The sequence below is a fragment of the Drosophila ananassae genome, chromosome 2L, assembly GCF_017639315.1.
Source record: "Drosophila ananassae strain 14024-0371.13 chromosome 2L, ASM1763931v2, whole genome shotgun sequence".
NCBI lineage: Eukaryota > Metazoa > Arthropoda > Insecta > Diptera > Drosophilidae > Drosophila > Drosophila ananassae.
In genome coordinates, this window is record NC_057927.1 from 11,719,984 (window position 1) to 11,736,251 (window position 16,268).

At 46.8% G+C, this 16,268-nt stretch overlaps 4 protein-coding genes across 4 annotated transcripts; 2 read left to right on the forward strand and 2 right to left on the reverse strand.

Annotated features, from left to right (window-relative positions):
* Positions 1 to 266: 266 nt before the first annotated feature.
* Positions 267 to 3,815, reverse strand: LOC6499559 (putative uncharacterized protein DDB_G0271606). The gene is made up of 5 exons (XM_001954347.4): positions 3,118 to 3,815; positions 2,681 to 3,045; positions 1,796 to 2,522; positions 1,428 to 1,738; positions 267 to 1,372 (listed from the first exon to the last, which is right to left on the reverse strand). Exons 1-5 carry the CDS (start codon positions 3,187 to 3,189, stop codon positions 1,027 to 1,029), a joined length of 1,821 nt encoding a protein of 606 aa, XP_001954383.1. The 5' UTR covers positions 3,190 to 3,815; the 3' UTR covers positions 267 to 1,026.
* Positions 3,816 to 4,221: 406 nt separating this feature from the next.
* LOC6501018 (poly [ADP-ribose] polymerase tankyrase) lies at positions 4,222 to 12,327 on the forward strand. Its single transcript, XM_044716826.1, is given in 7 exon segments — positions 4,222 to 4,965; positions 7,036 to 7,818; positions 7,980 to 9,851; positions 9,911 to 10,068; positions 10,137 to 10,429; positions 10,488 to 10,644; positions 10,704 to 12,327. Coding segments are annotated over 7 exon segments (4,788 nt in total). The 5' UTR covers positions 4,222 to 4,769; the 3' UTR covers positions 12,033 to 12,327.
* A 576-nt stretch (positions 12,328 to 12,903) lies between these two features.
* Positions 12,904 to 14,502, forward strand: LOC6501020 (protein HGH1 homolog). The gene is made up of 5 exons (XM_001954350.4): positions 12,904 to 13,087; positions 13,195 to 13,382; positions 13,441 to 13,944; positions 14,003 to 14,220; positions 14,280 to 14,502. The coding sequence occupies exons 1-5, from the start codon at positions 13,003 to 13,005 to the stop codon at positions 14,392 to 14,394; spliced, it is 1,110 nt and encodes a 369-aa protein (XP_001954386.1). The 5' UTR covers positions 12,904 to 13,002; the 3' UTR covers positions 14,395 to 14,502.
* A 1,056-nt stretch (positions 14,503 to 15,558) lies between these two features.
* LOC6499558 lies at positions 15,559 to 16,251 on the reverse strand. Its single transcript, XM_001954351.4, has 2 exons — positions 16,110 to 16,251; positions 15,559 to 16,052 (listed from the first exon to the last, which is right to left on the reverse strand). Exons 1-2 carry the CDS (start codon positions 16,114 to 16,116, stop codon positions 15,613 to 15,615), a joined length of 447 nt encoding a protein of 148 aa, XP_001954387.1. The 5' UTR covers positions 16,117 to 16,251; the 3' UTR covers positions 15,559 to 15,612.
* Positions 16,252 to 16,268: the final 17 nt, after the last annotated feature.

Sequence of the window (16,268 nt, forward strand, 5' to 3'; positions counted from 1 at the left end):
TCAATTATTTTTCATTCTTAAATACTTTTTTGAAAATACCCTCCAAAGTTAAAACACATCTTCCCTTTGCGATTTAAAGGAAAAAATTATAAAATGTATTTATTAGCTAATTATAGTTCAATTAGAATTGTGTCTAAACATTTGTAATAGTTTAAAGTTTATAGTAAAATGTAATAATTACTAAATTGCATTAGGTTGGTGTTATTGATGTCCTTTTCTATCAAAGTTGCGAAATATTGCTAATTAAAATCATAATACACAGAAGCTATTCTTTGTATTTTGTTATACGAGTTTAATTCTAAAAAATATTTATTGTATATTAATGCATTGTGGTTTATGTTTCGTTATTCGGTGGCTAAGGCTAAGCACTTTAGAAGTGAAGATTTTCAACAAAGCATTGCTAAATTGTTTGCTAAAGCTGCGCTAATTGCTAAGTACTATACGATTTTGTGTGTAATTCGAATTGAGAATTCTATAATGAATTATTCGTGGGAGACAAATCACTAAGTGCACTACTTAAACGTTAAAAAGGCGGTTCAAGTTTCGTTATTTTCGAATTATTGCAACAATTATAGTTCCTCTTAAGTAACAACTAATGGCGAAATGTGGGGTTTGGAAACTGTTTTTGTTTACATGTAGACTAGCAACAAAAGTTAAATAAGAGTATAGCACACAAAATAAAAAACAAGTGGAATGTTTTTAGAATCTTTAACTACATTAAAGTAAAAAATAAAAACGGTGTAGAATTCGTTATCGTGCATTTAAAAATGTGTGTCAAAACTTCTATCTTTTATCATTGCTTTGAGAGATCCATAGTGTGGTTGGAAATTAGGTTTACTAGAACAATTCTCGAGCACATAGATTATTGTAAATTTGTGAAGACTGTATAAAATTGTGATATTCATATGGAATCCGTTTTGTGCCAACTCCATTATGCATTAACGATATGTTCATAAATTTTGTTCCCAAAAATTGTTGTTACGAAGGAATACGATTAGCAAAATATGTTTGTTTTCTAAAGCTCCTTTAGACCCAAACTCCATGTGGATTTTTACTGGTGGGAACTGCCGTCTCAAGCTGCCTGGGCGAACCGATGATTCGACGACTGCTGCCTTGCTTGTTGGGCCCTTCCAACAAGTGTTTGATCTCCTCCGTGGTGGTCACTGTTAGGCTCTGCAGATTCACTTCCTTCATCTCGTTAACCAACTGTTCCACCTGCCTCTTCTTCTCGGCAATGGCGTGCTCGATCATCAGCAGTTCCTTCTTCAAACTATCAGCGGTTTTGTTCGAAGAATCGGTATTGTGCAGAGCCTGGTCGATCTCGCTTTGTATCCGTTCCATTTCCATCAGAAAGTCTCGCTCCACTGTTTGTCTATAACAAGTTTTAAAGTCAATAAAATTCCACAAAATACCTCAAAGATACTCACCTGTTGCTTTGCTGTTGCTGCTGCTGCTCCATCTCTATATCATCCATCAGCAGTCGCATTTTATTCTTGCATTGCAGCAGTTCCGTCTCACAGTTAGCCAACTTGGAGCGAAGCAGAGCGATTTCAGACTTGAGGGTCTTTTCCTGTTGCTTCACCAATTCGTTTTCCTCCTCGACGTACTGGAGGGTCTGAAGCTGTTCGCTGCCCTGCCGAAAGATCTGATCTGCCTTGGTGATTTCTCGAGATATTACTTCCAACTCATGGGCATGGTCGCGTTCTTTGCTTTCCAAAAAGACTATTTCCGAATCGAACTGTAAGAAAAAAGGTTAAATTAATGCTGGATTAAAAAACTGTTTAAAAAATATTACTTTTTGCAATTCCATCTGCTGCGATGTTATCTTCTCCCGCTGAAACTTTATCAACTGCATCAAATCGTTGTACTGCGTAGCCTGAAACATGTTCTCTCCCTCGTCCATGGCCTGACTGCCATTGTTATTATTCATATTGATTTGAGAGCTGTGCTGATCATAGTCGCTTATAAACGGATTCGTCGAAGAGGAGGCGTTCGACATGGTGTCGGCATTACTGATGGCCATGCGTTGGCCCTGGCACATGGGACTATTCCTAGGTGGCGGTGGATCACGATATGGCGGCGGCACCAGAGCTCCATTGGCCGAAATCGTTGGTGTCTGCTTGTACATCTCAGGCGAGTTGTTGTTATTATTGTTAAGGTTGACATTCGCGTTGTTATTGTAGTACATCTCATTGGGGCTGGAACGTCGGAGTTCGTTGCTTGATTTGCTCAACTGGCTGTAGATATGCTGGTTTCCGTTGTTATTGTTATAGAAATCATTGTAGCCGGTGGCGGCGGTCGGTGGAGTGCTGCCCGTGCTGGTCATATCCAGGGGATTGGATAATGACTTCTCATGCTTTGGCACAAGAGGCGCAAGGTTGTTGTTTTCTTGCGTCGGCGACTGATCTGTAGGAACCACTGGCGAAGAGCTGGCAGGAGGCTTTGAGGTCGGTGGTGCAGGCTGCTGTTGGGGAATGCCTCTCACTATTCCGATATTGTCGAACTGTTTTGCGTCGTAGCCCCTGGAAACGAAAAGCTTATTAGTTGGGGAACATAAGAAAGAATGTCTTTATCTGGATTTTGATACATTAAATGCTATGGCCCCATTCCAGCGTTAGCTAGAGTTGGGTTGAACCAAAAAAAAACGAATATATTTTTAAACAAGGTTAATGAAACACACCCAAAACTCTTTTTCAATTCCTTTGAACGGTAGCTGAGCTCGACGTTCGATTTTTGCTTTTGCAATGTGGGCGCTGGCTTGCTGTTATTTGGCCCCAGCGGTTTTTTCGTTGTGTTCACAGCATAGTTGTTATTATTATTGTTATTGTTGTTTTGCTGCTGTTGTTGCTGCGCCGTTTGCTGCTGTGTTTTGTTCTCCGATCTCTGCAATATGAACTGAACATCGTTTGCATACTCGCCCCATTTGAGGAGCAGCTTCATGGGATTCTCGTTGGGTGCCAAGTGGCGTTCGTTGTTGCGCCATCGCTCGATCAACGTGAAGCGTCCCACCTTGCCCGTGGCATGTGCCAAGGCGAACACCACATCCTGCCGTAATGGAGATGGTACATGTATCATTATTATCGGTAATGAGGGAAGAAATCAATACCAATTACATACCTGGCACGTCGTGTTAACTGTGACTCCACACACAATCCGCTGGATGCCCTCAACCCAAACTTTCAGCTCCATTTCGGCTAATTGTCCGTCGCTGTCTCTCGCAGAACGATTATTGCTATTTCTTGATTGCCGCCGCTACCAGAAAATTGCTTTCTTGTGCCGCTCACACGGAATTGGCGTCCACGGCAGTGGTTGAGGGGCAGAACAGGGGTCTATACTCTGACTGGCTGGGCTAATGATTTCGGCTGCCAAAGCGTTGACGCTCGACTGGCGTTCTGCTGTCGCGCACCCAGCCAAGCGTTTCGACTATCAGGGGGCTGTTGATGCACTTTTCCACTTTTCTCTGCTCTGCTTCCCTTTCTTTTGCTAGATTTTCCGAATCAGCTTCTGCTTCACTTGCACTTATTTACAACAACACAACTGGTTTCGTGCTGGAGTGTGTGTATGTGTGCTGGAAAAATTCTGATTCACTTTTTTACTAAATGCGATTTTGGTGTTTTATTCATTGCTTCCGGCACCTGCCTTCCGTGGTTGTTTACTGGCGCTCACGTGCACTCTTTTTGTTGTGGCTGCGACACAATCTTTCCGTTTTTATGGATTTTTAAACAAAAACGAAAAACAAACACACGCATTGTTGTTGGCATGCACTTGTACTCGACGGTGTTGCCAGACAGCAGGTGGTTAATACCTTTGGTATTTTTCAGGTGTGTTTTATTTCAAATTAAATAAACATATTTTTTTAATTTGTATTTATTTTTGTTATTATAAATACTACAATATTAAAAATATGTTTTTATCCATTAATACATAAAGATTAAATAAAAATGTCTTAGCGGATATGTTACATAGATGTTTTAGCATAATATATTTAAGATATCATCGAGGTAAACTATGTTTTGTTTTTAAAGGCTTAGAGAAATTTCTTTTACAACTTATGCATAATATTTAATGTGATACTAATAAAATAATCCCGGCAATATAAATTCGGTTCAAATAAATGTTTATTTAGTATATTTAACATCACGGTCACTCTATAATCCCGACAGGTAGTAAAACAGTGTTGAAAAGGCTCTTAAAATTTTGGAGCTAAAAGGCAACCCTAAAAACTGAAAACAATGCAAAGTACCTGCGTTTGGTCACTCCGGTTCCATCACAAAACAATGCAAGACTCCGATTTGCGGGGGAGTGTGATTTAATTGGAAAATAACTACGGTGGCAGCAGTGCTTGGAGGCCATAGTGCAGCCAGGCAGTCCGGGAGTCGACCCGAACGCAACCGCGCAGCAAACAGTGTCCGGCCGCGAGCGCAAGAAGCGAAAAGTGACGCCCCAAAATCGTATTGATTTTGGGTTGCAATTGTGCATTAAATATTTAGTGAAAAACGAGGGTTGGGCGCGTGGCAGGCCGTGGCAAATTGTTGCTCCTGTTTCGGTTCGGACATACCCACTGCCCCTCTGCCAGGGATCATTCCAGAAATGCAAGCCACAAACTGGAGCAGGAGCAGGAAGTGAAGTGGATTCGGAGGAGGCTGCTCGAATAAAAAGAAAAAGAAGTCATCGCGTTTTGGTGGCGTCCCCCTGATTTATTTTGGGGCACAGTGTGCGTGTGTACGGGCGAGTAAACAAACAAGCAAACGCAAACAGATTCTACGAAAATGGCCAACAGCAGTCGCAGTCGCGCTATACTGAGCGTTAATCTCGATTCGGTCATGGCCAACGATCCGCTGCGTGAGCTCTTCGAGGCCTGCAAGACGGGGGAGATAGCCAAGGTGAAGAAGCTGATAACACCGCAGACCGTGAATGCCCGGGACACGGCTGGTCGCAAGTCCACGCCTCTCCACTTTGCAGCGGGTAAGTGTCCCCAGGATGCGTCAGGATGCACGAAAATGAGACCAAGGACATACCAAATGGAGTCAGGGACATCTGGGATTTCTCCCACTTCCAATTGAAATCCAATAAGATTCAGGATAGCTCGTCCTTCAACACAAATATAAGAATATACATCATAAATTTTCTGTTTTTTTGTTTTTAATGAAGCCAAAAATCTGGTACGTTCAGTGGCACCTCGACACATCCTCCTCCCATCGGGAGGCAACCAGAAAGGTTGAAGGACACCCCACAATAGCACTGCGAGCAGCTCGGCTGTGGACTGGCCTTGAGCTAGTTGGGGCCAGGCTGCCTGCCTGCCTGCCTGCCTGGGTGTGACGGGCGTCATTGTCGCACTCGGTCGGACACTCGCCTGCTCCAATGGCGTCGAGAGTTGACCCAGTTTCCATTCTGCCATTCAGCTCGGCTTTGCCCCAGCACTGCACTGTGTTCTGTTCGGTGTGTTTGGGGCATGTTTCCGGAACTCTCTACCTTGCTACCTCGCTACCTCTCTTTCTCTTCTTATGCCGCTGCGAGTGTGCGTGTTGCATTTTAATATTTTCTATTTTCGAAAAGAAAATATGCACACAGCTGGGGTGAAAACAATAGCACCTCACTCCACTCCAGCCACTAGTTACGTGTGTATTTGTTTTTCTCAGAGAACTAGTCTCCAGGATATGATCCATACTGGTGTCTACCATAGTGGCCCACTGGGGGGGTTGGGTTCTGAGGACAACTTGTTGGGGCTGCTGCGGTTCTTGGTGCATGGCCCCTCCTGCTGACGTCTTTGGCTCAATATTTCTGCGTCTATTGTTGTGACTTTGGCCTAGTTAGCACTCAGCACTGCGATTTATGTTGTTTCTAAAGCTCTTCCCTTAGCTTCTGGCCCCCAAACAACGCCCCTCGCATATCAATTTCGCCTCTGACTTCTGGCGACTTCTTTCTAAATTGGCCTTTTTTTTATTATCTTGTGGCCTATGAATCACTGGCACTCGGCGGCGGCTCTTTCTTTCTATAAACTGGTTTCCCATTATTATTTTCGTCAGTCCGTTTGTCACGTTCTGTGAACAACAAAAAGTGAGATCTTCCGAAGGGGTCTCTGGTTGTCGTTTGTCGTATTTTTGTGGCTTGTTTTCACCTTGTTGAGGGTATGAATTTGTCGAATTATTCGAAACATTACAATACCTGTTGCCACTTACACGCCCCAATCGTGACAAAGTTTTCAAATTAAAAAAAATCATTGTTTTTTTTGTTAGTTTTTATCAGCTGTTTGACATTGTGCCGTTATCTTTCATAAAAAATATGATAATAATAAGTTAGACCTTCCTTTCTATATCTGGTTGGTCGAAAAATTAGACAACTTAACCTTGGAGCAATTGCAAATAGAGTTGAGAGACCGAAGTTATAGTCCCCCCGCCTCAAGGATCGCCCTCTTTCGGAGCGGCAAGTGCAATAACTGGTGGCTGGTGGAATTAAGTTTTCCATTCTATTAATTTTTAATGCAAAACTTTCGTAATTGTTTCGCCCACAAAAAAGTGAACGGCACAACGAGCGACGTTAGTTGGGCAAGCCTAGCCGCGTTTTGTGGGTGGCTGTGGCTCGTGGGGCCTTTGTTTGCCCAGATTTGTGATTGGCTCCGATTCTCCTCGCACTTTGCCACAGATCCAACTTGATAATCGTTCCAGTGACTAATGCGGCTGTCAAAATTCAGATGACTCAGGCATCTCCGATGGAATGGCTATTTTTAAAAGATAATTGCCTAATCGACGCTTCAGATGGTCCACGTATTTGTTGATTTAATTATCGGCCCATCAGCCCTGTAGATATCAGTTTCTGGACATCAGATATGGCCTTTCTTTCGTAAACATTTCCTTGTGGTATAGTCTTCCATTATGGCCCCTTATATGTGGCTTAATTACCCGTAACCCTCCCCACTCAACCCTCCACAGAGAAGGTCGGAAAACCCCAAGAAAACCCGACCATGACAAGACCTTTCCGCGTCACTTCTACGGCTTGCCAGAAACTAATTCTTTCTCTTGGCTTATTGATCTTCAGGTTATGGACGCCGGGAAGTGGTGGAATTTCTGCTGAACAGCGGCGCCTCCATCCAGGCCTGCGACGAGGGCGGCCTCCATCCGCTGCACAACTGCTGCTCCTTCGGGCATGCGGAGGTGGTGCGACTGCTGCTGAAGGCGGGAGCCAGCCCGAACACCACCGACAACTGGAACTACACGCCCCTCCACGAAGCCGCCAGCAAGGGCAAGGTGGACGTATGCCTGGCCCTCCTCCAGCACGGCGCCAATCATACGATACGCAACTCGGAGCAGAAGACGCCCCTGGAGCTGGCCGATGAGGCGACACGGCCAGTCCTGACCGGGGAGTATCGCAAGGACGAGCTCCTGGAGGCTGCTCGTTCGGGCGCGGAAGACCGTCTCCTGGCCCTTCTCACTCCCCTCAACGTCAACTGCCATGCCAGTGATGGCCGGCGCTCCACTCCCCTCCACCTGGCAGCCGGCTACAATCGAATAGGGATCGTGGAGATCCTCCTGGCCAACGGAGCCGATGTGCATGCCAAGGACAAGGGCGGCCTGGTGCCGCTACACAACGCCTGTTCGTACGGCCACTTCGATGTCACCAAGCTGCTCATCCAGGCGGGCGCCAACGTGAATGCGAATGATCTCTGGGCATTTACTCCGCTCCACGAGGCGGCCTCCAAGAGCCGGGTTGAGGTCTGCAGTCTTCTGCTGAGCCGCGGAGCGGATCCCACTCTCCTCAACTGCCACAGCAAGTCGGCCATAGATGCGGCTCCCACCCGAGAGCTTCGCGAGCGGATAGCCTGTGAGTTTTAGATATTGTAGGAATTATAGGGAAATAATAGCTGCATAATCTCAAGCTAAGTCTAGCTAAGCTCTTTATCTTTTATAAAATAAATACATTAATCTTGAACTTTGTATGAAAATAACGAATATCCATGCTAACCACCTCCATCCTCATTCCAGTCGAGTATAAAGGCCACTGTCTGCTGGACGCCTGTCGGAAGTGCGATGTGTCGCGTGCCAAAAAACTGATCTGTGCGGAGATCGTCAACTTTGTGCATCCGTATACGGGAGACACCCCGCTCCACCTGGCCGTGGTCTGTCCGGACGGCAAGCGGAAGCAGCTCCTGGAGCTGCTCACTCGAAAGGGAGCCCTGCTGAACGAGAAGAACAAAGCATTCCTCACTCCACTGCACCTGGCCGCCGAACTGCTTCACTACGATGCCATGGAAGTGCTGCTGAAGCAGGGAGCCAAGGTCAACGCATTGGACAGTCTGGGCCAGACGCCGCTCCATAGGTGTGCCCGGGATGAGCAGGCGGTGCGGTTGCTGCTCTCGTACGCTGCCGACACAAATATAGTGTCCCTGGAGGGCCTCAGCGCCTCGCAACTCGCCTCGGACACCGTGCTGAAGTTGCTCAAAAATCCACCGGACAGCGAGACCCATCTCCTGGAAGCGGCCAAGGCCGGCGATCTGGACACGGTGCGTCGTATAGTGCTCAACAATCCCCACACCGTCAATTGCCGGGATCTGGACGGACGACATTCCACTCCGCTGCATTTCGCCGCCGGCTTCAACCGCGTTCCCGTGGTTCAGTTTCTGTTGGAGCACGGAGCCGAGGTGTATGCGGCGGACAAGGGCGGCCTAGTGCCCCTCCACAACGCCTGTTCGTATGGCCACTACGAAGTAACCGAACTGCTAGTCAAGCACGGCGCCAACGTGAATGTCTCGGACTTGTGGAAGTTTACGCCGCTGCACGAAGCGGCTGCCAAGGGCAAGTACGACATTTGCAAGCTGCTGCTGAAGCACGGCGCTGATCCCATGAAGAAGAATCGCGACGGGGCCACCCCGGCAGACTTGGTCAAGGAATCAGACCACGATGTGGCGGAGCTGCTGAGGGGGCCGTCGGCGCTGCTGGATGCCGCGAAGAAGGGCAACCTGGCCCGGGTCCAGCGATTGGTTACCGCCGAAACGATAAACTGCCGGGATGCTCAGGGCAGGAACTCCACGCCACTGCACTTAGCTGCCGGTTATAACAATTACGAGTGCGCTGAATACCTTCTGGAGCACGGAGCGGACGTGAATGCCCAGGACAAGGGTGGTCTCATTCCCCTCCACAATGCCAGCAGCTATGGCCACCTGGACATTGCAGCGCTGCTGATCAAGCACAAGACGGTGGTGAACGCCACCGACAAATGGGGATTCACGCCGCTGCATGAGGCAGCTCAGAAGGGTCGCACTCAGCTGTGTTCCCTTCTTCTGGCCCACGGAGCGGACGCCTATCTGAAGAACCAAGAGGGTCAGACGCCCATCGAGCTGGCCACGGCTGACGACGTCAAGTGTCTGCTGCAAGACGCGATGGCCACCTCCCTGAGCCAACAGGCACTGAGCGCTTCCACACAGTCGCTGAGCAGCAGCTCTCCAGCCCCCGATGCTGCTGCATCGGCTGCGGGAACCACTTCGTCCTCCTCCTCCACAATGCTGTCACCCACGACGGAAACGGTCCTCCTGCCCACTGGCGCCTCCATGACGCTCAGTGTTCCCGTCCCCTTGCCGCTGTCTACGCGCATCAGTCCCGCCCAGGGTGCTGAAGCTCATGGCGCGGAGGCATCCAACTCGGATGATCTGTTGCCCGACGCCGAGTCCATCACGAATGTGTCCGGGTTCTTAAGTAGCCAGCAGCTGCACCACCTCATCGAGCTGTTCGAACGAGAGCAAATCACCCTGGACATACTGGCCGAAATGGGCCACGACGATCTCAAGCAGGTGGGCGTCTCTGCCTACGGCTTCCGCCACAAGATACTTAAGGGAATTGCCCAGCTCAGGGCCACCACAGGTATTATTTTAAGGAGCTCATGGAAGTCATAATCTCTTATCCATTTGTTTATCCTTCAGGCATTGGTAACAACGTTAATCTGTGCACCTTGTTGGTGGACCTGCTGCCTGACGACAAGGAGTTCGTGGCCGTCGAAGAGGAGATGCAGGCCACGATCCGTGAGCATCGAGACAATGGTCAGGCCGGAGGTTATTTCACCCGCTATAATATTATTCGGGTATGTGGCTTTGTCCAGCTATTCATTTGATTTGGGAGCCTAATAAGATTCTGGCTTTTCGGTTACAGGTTCAAAAGGTGCAGAATAGAAAGCTTTGGGAGCGGTACGCTCATCGCCGCCAGGAGATCGCCGAGGAGAACTATTTGCAGTCTAACGAGCGGATGCTCTTCCACGGCAGTCCGTTCATCAATGCGATTGTGCAACGGGGCTTTGATGAACGCCACGCCTACATCGGTGGCATGTTTGGGGCGGGCATTTATTTTGCGGAGCACAGCTCGAAGAGCAACCAGTATGTGTACGGAATTGGCGGCGGCATTGGGTGTCCCTCGCATAAAGACAAGTCCTGCTACGTGTGTCCTAGGTGAGTGGAACAGAAACCACAAAATACATTGAAACCATAACGATTCTTTGATTCGCAGGCAACTGCTCCTGTGCCGAGTGGCGTTGGGCAAGTCCTTTTTGCAGTACAGCGCCATGAAGATGGCCCACGCACCACCCGGCCACCACTCGGTGGTGGGACGTCCGTCGGCTGGTGGCCTGCACTTCGCCGAGTATGTTGTCTATCGGGGCGAACAGGTAAGAGTTGAACATTTGTGTTTATTGAGTGACATTTTAATGGATTTTTCGTGTTGCAGTCTTATCCAGAGTACTTGATAACCTACCAGATCGTGAAACCCGATGACAGCAGTAGCGGGACGGAAGATACAAGATGATGGATGCCCTCTGTCGGCTCCACGCCCACAACCACATCCCCAGCGCTGCAACAGCAGCAGCAGCAGCAGATGTTGCAACAACCACAACCACAACAGCAGCAGCAGCAGCCAATTGTGCAACAACAAATGCAGCAACAACAACAGCAGCAACATCAACATCAGCAACATCAACTGCAGCAGCAACAATTGCAGCAACAACAACAGCAGCAGCAACACCAACTGCAGCAGCAGCAACCCCAACCCCAGCCACCACAACAACCCCGATCGCTGCCGATACCGTTACCGTTAGCGTTACCGTTACCATTACCATTACCGTTACCATTGCCAGCACCACCACAACAGCAGACCTCAGCTCCAGTTGCCAAGAAGCGGCGTGCCAAGCCAACAAAGCCGCCACTGCAGTTGCAGTACCAGCACTATCAGCCCCAGCAGCAGCAGCAGCAGCAGCCGCAAACTCAACACCATCACCATCAGCCGCAACACCATCATACGGTTGTTACAACCACCCAACCTGCCCCAGCTGGCGTCTTTGCGCACAACAACAATAACAACTCGAGTTCTGCCAACCCGGGAAGCGGCAATATGAACAACAACAATAACAATGACCTGTCGCCGGTGTCGAATAGCAATAGCTACTCCTCAGTGGACACCAATCAGACGCTGCTCAACTCTCTGGCCAACCAGCAGCGCAACAATCGACAGCAACAACAGCAGCAACACCAGCGACCCAATCGCAGCCAGAGATATAGTCAATTTATGATCATCACACCCGCCGTATCCATTGATCGGGACTTTGAATACGAGTCGCCCTTGGACTTTGAAGACTTTGCCAATGCTGCTCACAACAACGGGAATCTCTTTCGGTTGGGATTGCGCCGGAGCGACAGCAGCAGTGACGACAGCGGACACAGCAGCGACAGTGGCAGCTTCCGCTCGAATTATAATCCGTACTTGCACCACAGCCGCCAGCATTTGCTGTCCAAGGGTAATGCCGATGGCGGCGGGGCAAGTCGTCATTTTTACGCCTTTACCTCGTCGTGGAGATGGTGCAGTTTCTTGTGCGCCGCTATGCGGTGTTTTGGAGCCGGCGGTGCCGGACACGGCAATGCTCCGTATAGTAGCTCCCTGCAGCACCATCGCTTGAGGAGATGCTCGTCGTACAACGCTGAGAATGCGTACGAACATTTTGCGGCTCCGTTTAAGGCGCGAAAGATGCGCGATCACATGAACAACATCACCTACGAGTTGTGACGGTGGTGCCACGCGCTGGTGGTTATTGATCTCTTTGTCTCCGTTGGCCTCCCGACTCTTTTATTACAATTACTAGCTATAGATGTCGTGTCCTGTGTGTCTCTTTCTCTAACTCTCTCTCGTTGTTTATTATTACTCCACATGAATATAGATCGCGGCGAGCAAACGAGATTGGTTTGAATTGAATTGGATTGCATTCGGTTAGTTTAATGATTAAACTTTAATCAAATGTGAAGCACGGTTTTTGAGGGATTTTAATTGGAAATATTGAACAGAAATACAGAAAAACAGAAAACCAGAAAAGGCGATTATACGAGCTACAGAAATTCTATAACGATAATGCATTACATTACATTATATTGCGCTCGCGCGTTTAAGTGTTTAAGCTTAGTTAATTTAAACAAGAATTAAAACTCCAATTAAATTTAAATATACATAAACATATACATCTTACAAAACAAAAAACATTTTGACTTTTATTTTAGGGATTTAGGTTTTTGGGGGTAGTGTACTAAGGAATATACAAAACTCAACGGAGTAAAAATATGTAAACTTTACAATATTGTTGAAAAAACTACCAATTGTACCAAAAAAAATTAGAGAACTTTAATTTAATTTTAAATGGGCGCGCTGTTAGTTTCTCCTACCTTCCAATAGATGGCGATATAAAGGGAATGACGGAATAGAACATTTATAAGTGAAAAATGTATATATTTCTCTAAAAATAATTGATGTGCGACGATTCGTTGAACAAATATAGGGTTCATAGGATTTATTTCTGCCAACCAGTCTTAAGTTTAAAGGATAAGGAAGTTTTAACTTTGAATTTAAATTAAGCGGGCATCGTGATTTCTGTAATTTTCAACACTGTCATTGTTTCCCGAGGTACGGTCATACTGCTTCCACTATTATTGTTGCGCCTCGTCTTTATTAACTTTCAAATAATAATTTAAAATTAACAACGCACAAAATGGACACGGTAAAGGAACTGGTGCAATTTATGCAGCCTAATCAACGACTCGACCTCAAGGCGGTGGCCTTAACACACGTTTTAGGTGAGTTTAGGTAAAAACAAACTTAAAGCGCTCAACACGTGCGTTTGTTTTTGGTCAACAGTGACGTCACAAAGCCGCAAACTTTAATAAATATTTCATATTTTTAGGTTTAACAGGAAGTGCGGAAGGAAAAGAGGCTATACTGTCCCTGGATGATATGCTTATGGCCATTTTTGGTCTTACATATGATGACAACCACACAGTGGCCAAGGATGCGGTTCTGAGTCTGATAAACTTGACGGCCGAGGAGCAGGGAGCTGTCCAAGTCTTCGAGTTGGCCAAGAAAGTGCAACCGGTTGGATTTGTTTTAAAGATATCATTTAACGATCTTATAGTAAATACTTTTATTTCAGACCTTCGAAATCGTTAATGTCGCTGCTAAGCAAATTTGCGACGATCAATCGGATCTGGCTGACCCTTGGAGCATGGTTCTCAGCAATCTTACACGCGTAGAGTCGCTGGTCCATGAGATTCTGGCTATATTGGAAAGCAGCGAGCAGACACTTCCCCGTCTAGCCAAAGCTTTCGCCCAGCTGGATTACAATAAGAAGAAAGCGAGGCTCCACTACCTAGCGCCCATTTTCTGTAACCTAACTCAGGTGCCCCGAGGTCGGGAACTGTGCTGCCAGGCACGCTATCAATTACTGGAGAAACTTTTGCCCTTCGCATCCTTTGAGGCCAGTGTAGTGCGACGTGGTGGTACCATCGGCATCCTAAAAAACGTTTGCTTCGATGCAGTGTACCATGACGTGATTCTCAACGAACAGGACAGCATCCTGGTGGCTATTCTGCAGCCGCTCTGCGGGCCAGAAGAGTACAGCGATGAAGACAATGAAAAGTTGCCTATAGAACTTCAGGCAGGATGTCATATTTTTTATTAGGAACATATTATTTTATACAAATTTTATTTTTTAGTATCTGCCTGAAAGTAAGACGCGGGAGGAAGATCCGGATCTGCGAAAAATGTTGCTAGAGTGCCTCCTACAGCTGTGTTCCACGCGTCGTAGTCGAGATATCCTGCGGGCCAAGGGCATCTACGAGATCCTGCGGGAGTACCACAAGTGGGAGGCCAAAGTGGGCCGGGACAGTGATTGTCTGCTGGCTTGCGAGAACGTGGTTGACATTCTGATCAAGTAAGTACTACAAATAGTCCCACTGAAATCCATTTTTAACCATGTTCTATTATTTTCAGAAAAGAGGAGGAGATTGGACTGGATAACTACAAAACCGAAGTGGAAGTACCCGCCGATCAGTCCGAGAAGTTTGTCCAAGAAGACGCCGCCTATGTGAAGACCCTCTTAGATTGAAGACCCACATCCCCAGACCCTTTTCTTGTTTGTAAATATGTGTAGTGTTAGTAAAACTCGTAGACTATATCGAAATTTCAATATATGTATGCAGTTTTTATTCAGAAATGCTGATAGTTCATTGGATAATGCTTCCATTGCCCAAAAATGTTGCATTAGAAAAAGTTGTACGCACGCATTTAAATGCAAGAGAAACAATTTGAATTTTAAATTTAATTTGATTAGTTCAATTAGCGTCGTTATCTAGATTATATAATTATCGTTAATCCACCCGCTGCGCATCGCTTGTATATGTATAAAGTTCTCCTTATGTGCTAGATACATTTGCATTCAAAAATGTTTAGCAATTGCCTTGCCATGAAACGTTCAATGTACTCTTGTATTCTTTTTACAAACTTTGCTTGGTCGTTCATTTAGTGTAGGTGTGTGTGTTTGAGAGATAGAGATTTGAGTAAGGACTCCCTCGATGGAGGTCCTGCTATCCGATAAGGTGCGTTTTGTGTTACTTTTGATTAGTTTGCATTGAATTGTGTTGCAAGCAAGCGATTTCAGCAGAGAAAAACTTTGAATTATCTGATGTTGTTTGTTTCTTGTATGCTCCTGAGCAAAAACCATTGAGATTTATCAAAAACTTCTCCCCATGTTTATACATAGTTGTTGATTTTTCATTTGCGGAAACCATTGCAAGCTCGCTTAGTCCGTAAAAATAAAAACTAAATACGCACAGTTTAAATTGAAAACCGATGCAGGTAGCTACGAGTACCTCGCTCTTGCCATTATCATCTGGTAGCCCTGCCTTAGTGTTTGACTTGCTTTTGTTTAGTTTGGTCCTATTGGTTATCCTTCCCCCTTTCGAAATGTAGTTAGACTTTAAAACTAAGTGTTTAGGAGTTCAGAACGTAGTCGTTAATGAGAGATGCTACTTTGCTTGATTTTGTTAACTTAGAACTGTTTCCTGCATAAGGGGCGAAAAGCGAAAACTGCAAGCTCTAGAGTCCTTGCCCTTCCAAAAGTCTGTAGATAATTTGCCACTCAAGTGGGACAACTAAAGTGTTAAAAACATATAGATTTTGTGGCACTCCAATCACTAATAACTAAAAATAAATATGATAAGGTCGTGGAAATTTAGGACCATCTATAAAGAAAAGATTAGAGCCCACGAGCTTCTACAAAAGGGTGTCGAGTTTATTCGTGATTAACAAGTAACGAGCGGAGCACTTATCGCGCCTGCCTGAGACGGGACAGAACTTCGTAGGCGAAGATCTTCACCTCCTCGGAGTCGTACGGAATGTAAAGGCAGCCGTGGGATGGGTGCACCTTGCCGACAGTCAGACTACCGGCGTGGTAGCCCCTTCCGGCGTAGAGGGTCTCGCCATCGACGTTCTGGCCGACCTTGACGGCACCGGGGGGCACCTCACCGTTCTCAGCCGGCAGCCACTCGTAGTTGGAGCCGCTCAGCACCTCGTAGTTCTCCAGCTCCACCTCCTGGTTGGCGTAGGCCACGTACGCCTTGCCCTTGTTGGGAATGATCTTGGCCGGCAACATGTCGTTGCAGTAGAAGGCGCGACCGATGAAGATAGTGTCGCCGTCGGAATCGTGGCCAGCAACAACGGCTGCCTGGGGAATGGCCCCGTGGCTGAAGTGAAGCCAATTGTGTTCTGAAAGGTATCGGGATGCTTAAATCCTTCTCTTGAGAGCTATGCGCTCCTGCTTACCGTCCATGTTGTTCGATCTGCTAGAATGTACTGAAGAGCTCTAATCGGAAGCGGTATTTCTAGGTGGGTGCCGTCACCTTATCGGGTTATCCGGCAATGGCCAGATAGCCAATCAGCTAGTGAATGTACTGATCAGACCGGCGGCAACATAGAGCAGAC